The sequence below is a fragment of the Geospiza fortis genome, unplaced genomic scaffold (assembly GCF_000277835.1).
Source record: "Geospiza fortis unplaced genomic scaffold, GeoFor_1.0 scaffold229, whole genome shotgun sequence".
In the NCBI taxonomy this organism is placed as follows: Eukaryota; Metazoa; Chordata; class Aves; order Passeriformes; family Thraupidae; genus Geospiza; species Geospiza fortis.
The window spans coordinates 4,297,816-4,311,878 of NW_005054357.1; the positions used below are offsets into that span (position 1 = coordinate 4,297,816).

Sequence of the window (14,063 nt, forward strand, 5' to 3'; positions counted from 1 at the left end):
TTCTAGGGTGAGGGATCAGTGCAGCAAATATCCAGTGCCCTGCAGCCCAGAGGGGCAGTGCAGGAAGAGCCCTGTGTGCTCCTGGCTGTGTGATGTGAGCTGAGCCACTGGTGTGTACCAGCACCAAGTGCTGGCTGCTGGGGACGAGTCCTGGGCTCAGGGTGGGATGCCTGCAGAGCCAACAGTCCCCTCATGTCCAGGCTGCCACTGGTGGCATGTGCTCCTGGCAGCAGGACAGCAGCCCTGCCAAGCCATCAGGCTGCTCCTGCAGGCAGGGCCTGCAAGTTTTCTGGGGGTTGGGAGGTTTTTTTTGGGTTTTTTTCTAAGTTCAGCATAATGCTGTCTCCAGCTCTATGGAGAGCATGGATAAAACATTCAAAATTATGTGTTTTGGGTTAAAAAAGAAATGAAGAAAATCTCTTGAATATGTAGTTGAAATATTTAAATCTAAATTTTATGAGCAAGCCAGGTCATGCATTTCTTCATAGATACTGTATTTTGGGCAATTTTGTGATGTTGTTTGCAAGACAGGAAAGCATCTTTCAAAAATACGTATTTGCTCTTTTGGTTGTACTCATCCAACCTGGGATGGCAAACACTGTACAGTCTCTGTAATCCATGTTCAACTACAAATAATGAGAAGAGACGTAAAGATAATAATTGGAAAGCAGTCCTGTGTGATAAAACTAATTCCTTGTGTTTGCCTAAACACCTCCATCTCCTAGACATGACAGTGAGAGATGTGTTTATTGTTATTAGGAAATGGTAAAATTTTATAAGGTTATTCCAGCCGTAAAAGTTGCAAATATCCAAAGGTTGGAGTAATTCATAAAGAGAAATGATTTCCCAGTATATTTTTCTGTGGATTGTTTACTTGGCTTTAGTCACTGGCTTGGTTTATTTACACAAAGATTTTATGACTTAAGCTTTGTGAAAATTTTATTCACACCATAAAGTCCTTATACAGATGCACCAAGCTATAAAAACAGAACTTTATCACTGAATTTATCTAATGAAATTTTAACTGGCAATTAACGCTTGATACCTTGAGTTGTTTGGCACAATTAAATATTTCTTTATATTGTTAACAGCTGGCTTATATAAAAAAGGTTTTAGTGGTTCTATTTCTGAGGTGAGAGGCTAACTAAATAGAAGGAAATATGTTGTTTTAATCACATAGACATTGATTTGTCATGGTGTCTAATGCCTGTCCAAAGGCTGTTAGTTAGAAGAAACAACTGTTTAATTTGATACTCAAATGCAGCAGTGGCAGAGGGGGTTACTCTGGAGTAACCTCTCCCAGAGAGCTGCAGGAATTTGAGAAAGGACCAGGTAAAACTCCAGGGAAAGCTCAATGGAAGCTTCCAGACACCTGAAGGGTGTAGAAGTAGGTGAGGAGGAAAAGCCATGGGTTCCTGTGCACCTCTGGCAAGTAGCACCTGACCTTTATTTCTCTGCATAGGAAGTAATTTATAATGATTTTCATTTGTCTTCTTTAAGATGAAAGATATTCATCAAAGCAGCTGTACTCTGCAGAACATGAGGCTCAGGCTGTTCAAGGGTGATGGATGGGTGGGGGTTGTTCTGATTTGTTTTTTGCTGGTTGAAGCAGAATGACAAGGTGAGGGTACAAGGGTACAGACCAGAGGAGAGAGGTACCTGTGCATCCTCTGTTCCCCCTTGGCCAGGGAAGAGAACCACCTTAATGCATAGATTTTTCTGTTGAGTTCTGATTCACTCACCATTTTTTCTAGTGGAGTTTGTAACAGTCAGGTCCTAACTCCCAGACCAGTGCCATTGCCGGCAGTAGCACATGGTAGGAGCTGTGGATTTGTTGGTGTGATTTCCTTCCAAGACAAACTGGCTCTCTTTGCTGACACCACAATTGTAGGGCTGGGTGTGAAAGCAAAGCTTTATTCAAGGTGCTGTTCCTTACTACTTGAGCCATGAGGCTGTGCTGCTGTGAGCTGTGCTGGAGTCAGTCCCTGAGCTCAGGGCTGGCTCAGCTCTGTGCAGTGCCTGCAGTGCAGATTCCATGTGCTGGCTGTTTTGCAGACCTCGAGCAGTGGGAGGCACTCTGTGCGCATCACGGGGCTCAGCACCATCGACTTCAGGGCTGGCTTCTCCAGAAAGCCCACCTTGGACTTCAAAAAAACATCCAGCAGGCCAGTGCAAGGTTTGTTTCCACTGCAGTCCATGTTAAATACCTTCAGGCCCCCAGAATCGAGTAGAGCTCTATGATGAGCTTTGTGATAACTCTGGGGATGCTGTGGGTTGGTTCCTGGAAGGGGCTTTGTACCTGTGTGACATAAATACAGATATTCTTAACTATGCTTCAAAATCCAGTGCTGTTTCTGTTATTTTTGGAGCTTCAGAAAAAGCCTTTGACCTAGAGGCATGGTGAGGAGTTAATAAAGAAGCTGCTTTTTCAGAAACACCTGTTGGAAATCAGTAATTTAAACTCTCCCCAGCTGGGTCTCCTCACAGCTAATAAGCAGAGCTCAGCTGAGCACAATTTAGTCTGTCCCTACTCAGTAGGTAAGGGCTGGAGCTGAATGCTGCATTCATGGGGTAATGAGCCATGCAGATGGAATTTAATCTTTCATGTTTTAATTATCTGTTTTCTTTAGCACTTAAAATAGTGTGTTTCTGTTTTTCTAGGGATTCCTACCTTCATGCTGCTGAATACCACAGGGATCCTGCTTCCAGCTAGAGTAGACCGACTGGAACTTCTGAGTATTACAGGGGAACTCCTTAAGACCTTGCCTGTGAAATACTATCCTGACAGAAAGCCCTATGGACTATGGAATATTTCTGATTTCATTCCACCAGATGAAGCTTTTTTTGTTAAAATAACGGGCTATGACAAGGATGGTTATCTTTTTCAGAGAGTTTCAAGTGTTTTGTTTTCTAGTATTATTCCTGGTAAGTGACTTTAACGTGAATTGACTGTTCATTTGTCTCATCTGAATCAGTTAAAATTGAGGTCTTGTATGCTTTTGTAACTTATGCAAGTACTTTCTGTGCTGTTTCCTTCCAAAGTTCTGTCTCTAGTTCATGATGGTCAATACCCGCTAAGTGGAGTCAGAAATTGATCTTCCTTTTAATAAGAGGAAAGGATTGGATGTGTGTGAGTAGCTGTTAATGTGCTTTCTGGGGAATGTTTTCTTTCTTCAGATGCCCCCAAAGTTACAATGCCCATGAAGACTCCAGGATATTATTTACAGCCAGGCTCTGTTCCTTGCCACGTTGATAGCCTTATACCTTTTACTCAGAGATTTACTAAAAATGGAGTAAAGCTGGGAGTGGATCAGTTCTTCAAGTAAGTAGTGGCCTTTTTTCACAGTGCTGCTTCATTTCCTATTTATAGCTTATGATTTCTATTATTATTTACACCTCTGTGCTGTCTACATCCTTCTAGTCTATTATTTTTCTTACTCTTCATCAGGAAAGCTGTGTTATATCGAGATATTGATAATATTTATATAGAGAGAGATATGTCTATATATGATGTATAGAGGAGGGTGTACACTCTACATGTGATGGAATTTATAAGTTTCTTGCCTAAATTCCCCTCAGTGTGTGCTCTAACATTATGATAAACTGTGTCTAAAAGTCTAGAAGGCAAATAGTTTTAATTTATATTTTTTAATGTTATGCAAAATTGGTAACTAGCTTTGTTTATTAAACACACCCCTCACTCTGGCCCCAGTGACATGTAGATGACTGAGCATACATTAATTCGTTTGATTTTTAATGCCTTTCATGGATGCCCTAGAAGTATGTCTTATGACCTGCCCTAGAAACCTTCATCTTCAGAAAATCTCTCAAAATAACAAAATTTATGTGGGATATACCAGAAGGCTCTTCAGATTTCTGTACAGAAAAAGAATTGTGTGCCCTTTCTCTGTAGGTGAGAGAATAATAAAAAAATGTTAGTTAGTTAAAATACTCATAAAGTGCCCCTTTTAATTCTGTTTGTTAAACCCAAATGGTAAGTGTGCCCTAGCAAACAGTGTCAGCAGCCTCCTGTGCAACCCAAAGCACCTCAGGAACAGACTGTAGACTAAATTCTGCATTGCCCAGCAGGTACAGCATACCCAAGTGAACACATCCTGCAGCTCCCTTGTGCTCTGCTGGCAGTGGGAAATGCTGCAGCTTGGTGTGGTTTGGGTTTTAATGAGGTGCCACTGACACACAGTCAGCCCCAGCACAGCACATACTTGGGCTGCTGTGTAATGTTTTCCATTCCTTAGGTATCAAACCCCACACTTCTCCTTGTTCTTCACACATCCAGCACCGCTGATTCGACTGCATTTTTCTTTTTTCTGTTACAGAGCAGATGAATGAACACATCATCCAAGTTAATTTAACAAAACATATCTCAAGCCAGATATTGTTGGTCACAGTTAAATAGGATCTAATTCAGCTTGACTTGTTTGCCTCTTTTTTGTAGTGAAGTTCCAGGCAGGGTTTGTCCAGCTTAGTAGTTCAGTGCAGATTTGAACTGTAGTATTCCTCTGCATTGAATGAGTTTTGTTTTGGTGTTGAGATGTCTTCACTCAACTGTTTTAATATTTATTTCAAAACCTAAATGGTTTATGAGTTGAATATTGTGTTTCTATTGGGACAATTGTCTATGTGAAAATACCCTTAGAATGACTACAGGCTCAAGGTTCATGAGGAGAACAGACTTTGAAATCTGAATTTTTTTTTTTTATTTTGGTACTATCAGCTCCAGTAATAACCCCTAATTTTAAATTAGTAACATATGCTAGGAGGAAGAAATTTTTGTAAAATTGTAACAGCTTTGTCTTTCTACATCTCTGCATCCTGTGTTAGTGTAGTAATAAAATTTGGGTTTTTCCTAATATCCCAGTGCGCTTTTTACCAGCCTGATAAAGGAGGTCAAGAGCAGTAGTTGAGCACCTCATTCCAGTAGGCAGTGGTAACTGAGCACTAAAGTGTCTTAAAAACCCATTCTGTATTGCAAATAGCAGATCCCACCAATCCTGCAGAGATTACAATCAGCAAAAATAAGACATTAAATTCTGACAAGAAAGGCAATTCATGTGATTAATCAAAACAACAACCATGATAATAAAAAATGCACTGATAATCAACTATATCTGTGGTTGTTATTCAAGTCTAGTAAACTATGCAGAATATATCCCTCCAAACCATGTGCTAGGAAGTGAAATTATAGATTTCATTTCTCCTGTGAGCTGTAGGCTTCTGCTGGTGAGCTCCCAGCTGGGTCTGGAGCAGCGTGGTCCAGGAGGTGAGGTGTGGCACAACCCAAGCACCATTGTGCTCTCTGTATGACTGACAGCCAGGGGGTCATCTGGGCTGTGGAGTTCGAGTGTTTGGAGTTGCCCAGCTGCCTACACAAACAGCCCAGTCAGCAAATTACATGTACAGTAAAATGAATTTGGTAGATAACAGTGATGCTGGAAGGTGCAGAATTATCCCATGACATGTGCTGTGATTTGTGTGCAGTTACACCTCCTCACCCAGTGCCCATGTGTGGAGCAGATGCCCTGAGCTGTGTGTTAGTCCTTGCTGCCAGTATTGGTTTGATTTCTAAATTTTTCTTTAATAGTCCACCACAGGTCTTTGTTTTGCCAAGCTGTTCCATGCCCCGGGCACATTTCCCTTTGTGCTTCTGTTCTCAAGGCTTCCATGTTTGACATCTGGCATGTAGCACGAGTCAGGAAGGAAGCAGAACAGGATTGCCTAACCTCACTTTTAACATACTTTCCATGAAATAAAGGAGTTTCTCACTCATTATTTGGAAGAAACACCACCTTATTCTTTTGTGCTGGCAGTTGCTGCCATGTCCATGTGCCAGCATTACAGTGGGAAATGTCATAGATTTGAAGTATGATATATTAGGTTATCTAGAGTAAGTATGAAGTAAGAGGGAACAAGTAGAAAGCCATTTAAGGTCACTGTACACTGTTTTCATTTGTGGTGTGGTTGGATTGTCTGTCTCATGGTGCTACAGCATTGACCTTCCATGCATATTCCAAGTCTCTTGTTCTTTCTGTATCCTTTAAGGGCTGATAAATCAATCTATTCAGACAAACAAAGGGGTCATTAATGTAGTGTTTTCCTGTAATGTGGCAATTACTTGCCAAAGCTCTCACAGATATTTTGGTGCTTATCAGTTTTGTTTATGTGCCATAGCAACAGGCTGTGGGGAGCACTGGGATACTGCAGAACCACTGGTTTGCTCATTTATGTTGTCCTCTGTGTGTCTGTAGCACCAGAAGTTTATAAAATGTGGTTTTGTATCATGAGAGACTGAGCACATGTAAGCAGCCTACGTAGCTGCAATTTTATTCCCTTCTTGCTTTCACATTGTGTGTGATACCAGCGTGGTGTTACTGCTCAGCAGTCTTGGCCTTGCTGGGATCTAGAGAATACCTGCAGTGGTTCTCTGGATTGCTGTGCCTGTGAGTTTGGGAAGCTCAGGTGGGAGGATGAGACCTTGTTGCCTTTGCTGGTAAGAGGCATGCCTTTGGTACCTCATACTGGCTCTGCACAGAAACTTACTGGCATCAAGGAATGTGTCTTCTCAGGTGGTAAATACAACAGAGCACAAGCAGCTGAGGGAATGACAGCAAATACTCTGCCTTTGGGTATTGTGTGACAACTGCTGACTTGTTAAAGGTTTATTTTTTGATGTGCAAGTGGGACATTCTGCAAAATCTTAGGAGAAAATAACAATCCATGAAGTGACATCCAGTTTGGTTCATCAGAGGGTCTGTCGTGCCTCTTAATGATTGTGAAACTCTCCTGTGCCTGCAGTCAGGAAGCCAAGCTGGTGTAAGTCTTGGTTCCTTGAGGGATTCAGTGGGTGCCCTTTTCTCCTGCAGAGAATCATCCAGCATGAGCTGGGACATTGCCCAGGTGTCTGTGTCCGACGAGGGCTTCTACGAGTGCGTGGCCAGCAGCACTGCGGGGACAGGACGCGCGCAGACGTTCCTCGATGTGTCAGGTGCGTCCCAGCCGCCCTTCTGGGGTGGGTTACTTGGGCTACAACACCTAAGAAAGGCACATGGGGCCGATAAAATACATTCCCAGTTTTAAATGTATTTTTAATTACTGTGTTTTTTCCTTACCCGTATTCACAGGTGAGCTGAGGTTTATTCAACAAACCTCTTTTAAATATCAGAGTTGGTTTGGTTTTAGTTCCTGCTGTGAGTTGGACTTGCAGAATAGATCTGACCTGTAGAATTCAAAACCCAAATCTCAACGGATTTCAACTGTTCTCATTTTTATTTCACTTTGTAGCAATTATATGTTGGCTTGTTTGTATGCATGTGTTATCTGATAGACAAGGATGTATGAAAGTTGTGTTCAAATTTCTGCTTTTTTACACTACAAAATTCAGTAAATTGTTGGAAATCTCATCTATTACCTTGCATTTCTTAAAAGTGGTAATAAATTTGAGGAAGTAAAATGAATGAGGTAAAAAATAGGGCTTATCACAAAGATAATTTTGAATAAACAGTATGCTTATTTCTGTCTGTGGGTGGATGGATGAGACCCCTGCCCATACTATAGCAAATTTTGTCGCTTAATTTTTCACAGTTGCAGTGTAGACAGAGTGAGAGGGAAAAATAATTTCTGGTTTGTAGTAAAGATCCATTCTATACAGCCTTGTGTTGGTGTTGATCAGATATGAGTCTTGAAGCAAGTGAAAGCTGTTGCTGATGAGCTGGAAAAACACTGGAGCAGGTAATCTGTGACAGGGAGGAATGGGAGAACTCACAACAGCATTTTCAACTCAGGGTTTCATTTAATGGCTTGAAATTAAAGTTGTCTTGCCTCTTATCTCTTGCAGTAGCTACTCCAGGTAGCCACTCCAGGTGGATTATGAATCACAGAATCACCAAACAATTCAGGCTGGAGGCACCTTTAGAAGTCATCTAGTCCAATTCACAGCTCAAAGGGAATTGGCTTCCAGGCTTGATTATGTTTTTCAGGAACTTGTCCAATCAGTCTTTGAATGTCCCCAAGGGTGGAGATTTCACAAGTTCGTGGGCAGCCTTCAGTGCTTAACTACCCCCACTAGGAAAATATTTTGTATATCTGGTCGGAATTTCCCCTGCTGCATGTTATGAACAAAGACTCTCATCTTTTTTTTCCCCTCTCCTGTGCTCTGAGAACACTCTAATTGTGTATTCCCTAAAACAACCATCTCAGCAGCTGAAGAGAGCGGCTCCATAACCATTCACCTTCCCTTTTCCAGGCAAAGATGTTCCTTTCATTGTACTATGAGCTAATTCTAGGAAAGCAGTGTGATAGCACTGATTTTATGCAAGGCAAAGTTTGTAGAGAAAGAGTCCTCTTGGACCAAGAGATGAATGTGAGGAGAGGAACGTCCTTTTATTCACATGAAATAGTGAGTAGAAGGGAACAGTAACATCTGTCCTAACCCACGTCTGTAGTTCTAGAGCACTATATTACTTTTATTGTTATTATATTTTAGCCACAAAAATCAAGCAGAAAGGATATTCCCAGATGCTTGTTCCACACCATGGCTTAGAGAGCAAGCAATTGTGGGCATAAAGATTCTCAGTCTGGAAGTTGCAACCATTCTCCTCATCAAAGAGAAACGTGGGGGAGAATCCTGACCTTTTTCTTGTGATGTTGGTAGCACTAGAAAGCCAAGAGTAATAAGGGGGGAAAATCCCATATCCCCTCATTTACAAAGCACAAGAGATGGCCTGGAACTGAGTCACTGTGTAAACATGACAATTTGTTCTGTTCAGAGCCCTGCAGAGGATTAATGGGAGGAGATGCTTTGAAATCCTTGTGTACAAATATTTGCAAGAAAATTACTTGAAATTTCTTCTTGAAGCAAAGTAAACAATCTTTTCAAGTGTTCTTGGTTTACCCAGCTGACAGACAGTATAGCACAGATAATCCATTCTGGCAACTGTTGTGTGAAAGGTACTGGAGCTGTGCCAACATTTTCTCTTTTCACAGAAAGTGAGTACTTGAGTTTGACTCTTACTCCTATTAAATCTCTAAAATGTCAAACGGCTCGTTAGCCTGTGCAGCACCCTAACTGAAGGGCCAGTGAACTGCTGGGGGATGGCTGAGTGTGAGCACTGCTGTGGGCAGTGGCTGGGGTAGTCCAAAACTTGTGTTGTCCCACTGGACTGGCACTGAAAAGATGGGGATTCCAGTCCTGTACTGGCCTTATCTCTCTCTCCTGAGTTTAGGTAACATATTTGATGATAAACCTGTGGAAAGCAGTAGAAGATTTATTGTTTCTCTCAAACACCCCAAACATACAAGTACAGGGGAGAAACTCCATTCAGTAAGCAAGTGTAACTTTCCCTGACTCTCCTCTACATGGGTTAAAGTCTATGGATTTGGCAATGGGGTGATTGCTGTTCAGGACTTTGTTTGTAGGGAGGCAGAGCTGCACACCCAGCACACAGTGCTGTGCAGGGATCCAGCACTGAGCTTGTGAACCTCATCTGAGACCCCCCAGGAGACACTGAGGAGGAGGATTTATGGCTGGTTCTGGGCTTAGGAGTAACTTTAACCCTTAATAAATACAGATTTTTTTTTTAATTTCCTGTTATCCTTGCTTTTTTAGGATAGTTGTGTTTTAGTGTGTACTGATAAAGATTTGGTCTTGCTCTTACAGCTGTCTCATTTCTGCACAAGCATCCCCCTCAAAGTATTATTTATTGCAGAGTTTTCTTTGTTCAAGAACCAGTCTGGGGAAAACCACATGGAATACATGTGATATTTTTAATGGGAATAAAGTCATAAATAATTCATTTTCTTTCTTGAAATGTTGCCTCCTTGATCAGTGATATCTCAAGGAGGAGCAGAATGCTGCTGTTTTAACCATCTGTGATTTCAAAGTTTAATTTCAGTAGAATATTACTGGATTTGCTTTTTTTCTGGGAGCATGACAGAGCTGTACAGATGGGTCAGGTAGAAAGAAGGTAACAAATACTGGGAGTTGCAACATAAAATACGTACAGGAGACGATAATGAAATTCCCAGAGATTTGAGTGGAAGTGAGAGTTGAAGGATGTTGTACGTAGCTGCAGGAATTCCTTCTGCCTGGCTGCCAGAGCTTATCCCATGTATCCAGAGACACCTCGTGTGCAGCAACACAGCACTGCCTAAGGTCACTGTGGGCTCCAAGAGCTGGGGCTGGGACCCCAGGCCCCTAGGAGTGGTGTCACTGACATGGGGTTCCTAAACCCCTGGTCTGACTCCAGCAGCTGGCACTCTGTCTACTTACACCAATTCCCCAGTAGCTGGCACTTAATATTTGCAGGGATACAGAGAAAGGACAGGGACTGAGTTTATCCTGGGAGACTTAAAGAAGGGATTTACTAGTGAGAGAGGACAAAGGCTGGGGCAGACAGGGCACTGGCTGGTAGTGCTTTACAGGGGACAGACCCCTTTTATACCCCTTCCTGCCTATTCCTCCCTTTTCTCCTCTCTGATTCACTTCCCCGCGTATTCTTTCATGAGTTTGCCAGCTGCCCCTCAGCCCCACCGTAGCAGGGACCTCGGATTTGTGTCCTTACCAGCTGCACAGCCTGGGCTGGCCCCTCTGTGCAATGATGCTGGTAACTTTTGGTGCCCTTCAGTCAGCATGAGTAGGAGTGGCTGTTGGCATTGTGTCTGCCTGTGTGTGTACTGTTTATTACCTCTCCTTTTGTTACCCTATTTCATGAGGTCCTTAATCAGAGTATGGATGCTTTCTCCTTCCACATTTTTGTATAGAATCCATCATGAAAAGAGCTCACTAATGGTGCTAAAACTAATGGTGTTAACTTGGTTCCATTGTTGCTGCTGGAAGAATTTCTTACTAACATATTTTTTTTCCATATACAACCTGTAAAAATCTACTGCACAGCTCAGATGCTGCCAGGTGGGGTCACACTGGGGGCAGAGATCAGACTCAGAGGCCTGTGATGGTCCTGTCTCCCTCGTTCCTGTTGCTGTCACACTGATCCCTTGTTGGCTGTTCTCAAAAAACACAGAGCTGCCTCTTCTCATACAGGATGTAATTTTTCATCCTACAGGATGTGGTAGTTTGGATCTAGACCAAATGTGTCCTTGTGATGTGAGCTCCTGGCAGGTAGCTCACCATCAGAGAATGAGGCTGCTGCCCTGAATTCTGTTCATGGCTTCAGAATGGGAGATGAAACCAAATATTAAACCTGAATTATTAAATAACTCAATTCATTACATTCATTATTTACCACCTAATGTATTAGATAAAGATTTTAATATTTAAATATTACTTTTTTTTTATTCTGTAGTGTGCCTAGAGTTGTTTATCAGGAATGTGCAAATGCTGAAAGGTTGCTTGTTGTATTTGCTGGGAATGCCCCGATGAAGGCAGGAATGATGCACCTGACTCCATGTTCTCAAAAGGCTCATTTATTACTTTATAATACTATATTATATTAAAGAGTGCTGTACTAAAGAATACAGAAGGGATACTGACTCAATGCTAAAAAGACAATAATGAAAACTTGTGACTCTTTCCAGAGTCTCGATACAGCTTGGCTGTAATTGGCCAATGAGTCAAAACAACTCACACCAGAATCCAATTATCAATTCCCTTCAGGTAAGCGATCTTCCACAATGCGTTCCACTTGTGAACAACATAGGTGCAGCAAATGAGATAAGAACTGTTTTGCTTTTTCTCCGAGGCCTCTCAGCTTCCCAGGACAAAAATCCTGGGTGAAGGAGTTTTTTCAGAGAATGTGAATGCCACAGTCTCTGAAACGTGTCTCTGACCCTGTTGCTCTCATTCCCGCAGAGCCGCCGCCTGTGCTGCAGGTGCCCGCTAACGTGACGGTGCTGCCCGGGGCCGGGGCGGTGCTGAGCTGCCTGGTGCTGAGCGCAGGGCACTACAACCTCACCTGGCAGCGGCACGGGCGCGACGCGCGCCTGCAGGACCCGCTGCGCCTCCGTGTCCTGGCCAACCTGTCTCTGGAGCTGAGGCCAGCCCGGCTCTCGGATGCGGGCAGCTACAGCTGCACTGCTGCCAACGAGGGCGGATCTGCCACAGCCTCTGTCTTCCTTACTGTGCAAGGTAATGATGGGATACCGCACCCGCGGCTCTCTTGGCAGGGCTCCCTTTGGAACAGGCTGCCCACTGCCTTGGACAGGCCCATCCCTGGAAGTGTCCAAGGCTGGATGGAACTCAGAGCGACCTGGGATGGTGGAATGTGTCCCAGCCCATGGCAGGGGGTGGAACGAGAAGGGCTTTAATATCCCTTCCAACCCAAACCATTGTGTGATTTCATAAAAAATCAGTCAGAACTAAAAAAGGCAGCATGAGCGAGACCAAACAAATCTACATCTGGGCTTTTGCTGTATACCAGGAACAAATATGTATAAATGCAATATTTGGTATTGGAGCAAATATTTTTAAAATTTTGAAGTACTGCAGTTTTTTTTTTCTATTTGCCTTGATTGTGTGGAGGTTTGAACCTCGGTTCTTTGTTGCCTGTCTATAGATGAGGAGAGATAGAGCTCAAAATCTTACAGAAAGAAAATTATTGTCACTTGTGATTCCAACAGATTGCTGCTTGCGATGCTGCTGGGCCATGATCTGTGTAGAGAGGGGTACTGTCATTAATTAACTTTTCTGTTCTAATTTTAGTAATTTGTTAGCTAATTGAAAACTTAGAATTATGGAAAAAATAAATTTTGAATGGTATAGCTTGACCTGAGGTGCTCCAAAACAGAGGTTGAAAGTGGAGTTGTAAAAGTTATTAAAGGGGTGTTGTTTTTCCCATATTGGTTACCAAGGTAGAGCAAGTAGGTTTGGAACCACTTGTGTAGGGCCTAGTACAAAATGCAGCAGAATGAAGTGTGGTTTTTCAATATCTGCTTTAATTACCCTTAGATTGCTTCAGCAGAGTTAGAACTTAATTTCTAACTAACTTAGATTTCTCTAACCTAAATTTTTAACAAAGCTGAAAGGAAAAGAAGTATTGAAAAAACTTCACCCCCCATGCATTTGGAAAACCTAGTTTTGAATTGTACGGTATTTTTCCATTAAGACACTCATTCAAGCATGTCAGAGGCATCAAGAGAAATGGCCTCTCCCTCGTTCTTCTTACTGGGATTTAGGTTTTCCTTCCTAATGTGTGTAGCTCGGCTGGGAGCTTTAATACACCAACCAAATTGCTTCTGGTGTTTTTTTGTAGTAAATCTAACGGAGTTTTACTGCTACCACAACAGAATATTAAGTTTCCAATCCCTTATATGTGTGGAATGATTGTATCAAATGGTTGGGAATTACATTTTGGCTGGTCCTGGTGGTGCTAACAGCTTTCAAACATGTTTGAGAGAACCCTCTTGGGCAGCTCAGACAGCCTTAGCTGAGAGCTGGAGTTGAGTTTTCTTTATTTTTTGTAAGGGATGCTTAGAACAGAATAAATACCTAAGAAACACTAAGCTGCAGCTGAATTCAGCTTTCTGCAGTAGTGCCTGCCTGTTTTGTTTGGAAAAAGTAATCTACTGCCAGCTTTCCCAATGGTTGCATGCAGAAGCTGAATGGTATCTGAAGGGTTTGCAAGTACTCTTACTTTTGTTCATTTTAATTTGCCTGGAAAAAATGATTTCCATTAAGCTGCAACATAGTCCTCTAGGCACCTGAAAAAGTAAGGAATCCTCCCATAATTTCATTTATGTTTCCATACAAGACCAATCTGATGGGAGGACTTGAGCAACTCCAAATTTGAGCGCATACTTTTAGTCCTAGCACTCCATGGGCTTTATCAAACTGCATTCCAGGACCTTCCAGAGTGGTCTGTGTAGCACCCCCAGACTACAGAGAGGCCCAAGTTTCACACAGGGCTGTGCCCTACCTGTGTCCTGGTCATGGGGGGCAGTGAGAGATGGGGACAGTATGTTCTCCTGAGCACAGAGCACACAACTGGGGTACAAAGTCAGCCCACAAAGGCTCCAGGCTGTATTTGCACAGATGCTGGCACGGGAGTCACATCAATGTTCCATTTCAGAAACAGCAGCATCAAACCTGACAC

At 42.6% G+C, this 14,063-nt stretch overlaps 1 protein-coding gene across 1 annotated transcript in view; it reads left to right on the forward strand.

The window, feature by feature from the left end:
• Nucleotides 1-14,063, forward strand: part of HMCN1 (hemicentin 1) — a gene marked incomplete at its 5' end in the record, with an annotated part of 164,443 nt that overhangs the window by 45,878 nt on the left and 104,502 nt on the right. Inside the window, 5 exons of the mRNA XM_031059162.1 lie at nt 2,056-2,176; nt 2,662-2,925; nt 3,178-3,322; nt 6,882-7,003; nt 11,825-12,100. Of these exons, the coding sequence (XP_030915022.1) occupies nt 2,056-2,176; nt 2,662-2,925; nt 3,178-3,322; nt 6,882-7,003; nt 11,825-12,100 (928 nt within the window). The remainder of the gene's footprint in view (nt 1-2,055; nt 2,177-2,661; nt 2,926-3,177; nt 3,323-6,881; nt 7,004-11,824; nt 12,101-14,063) is intronic.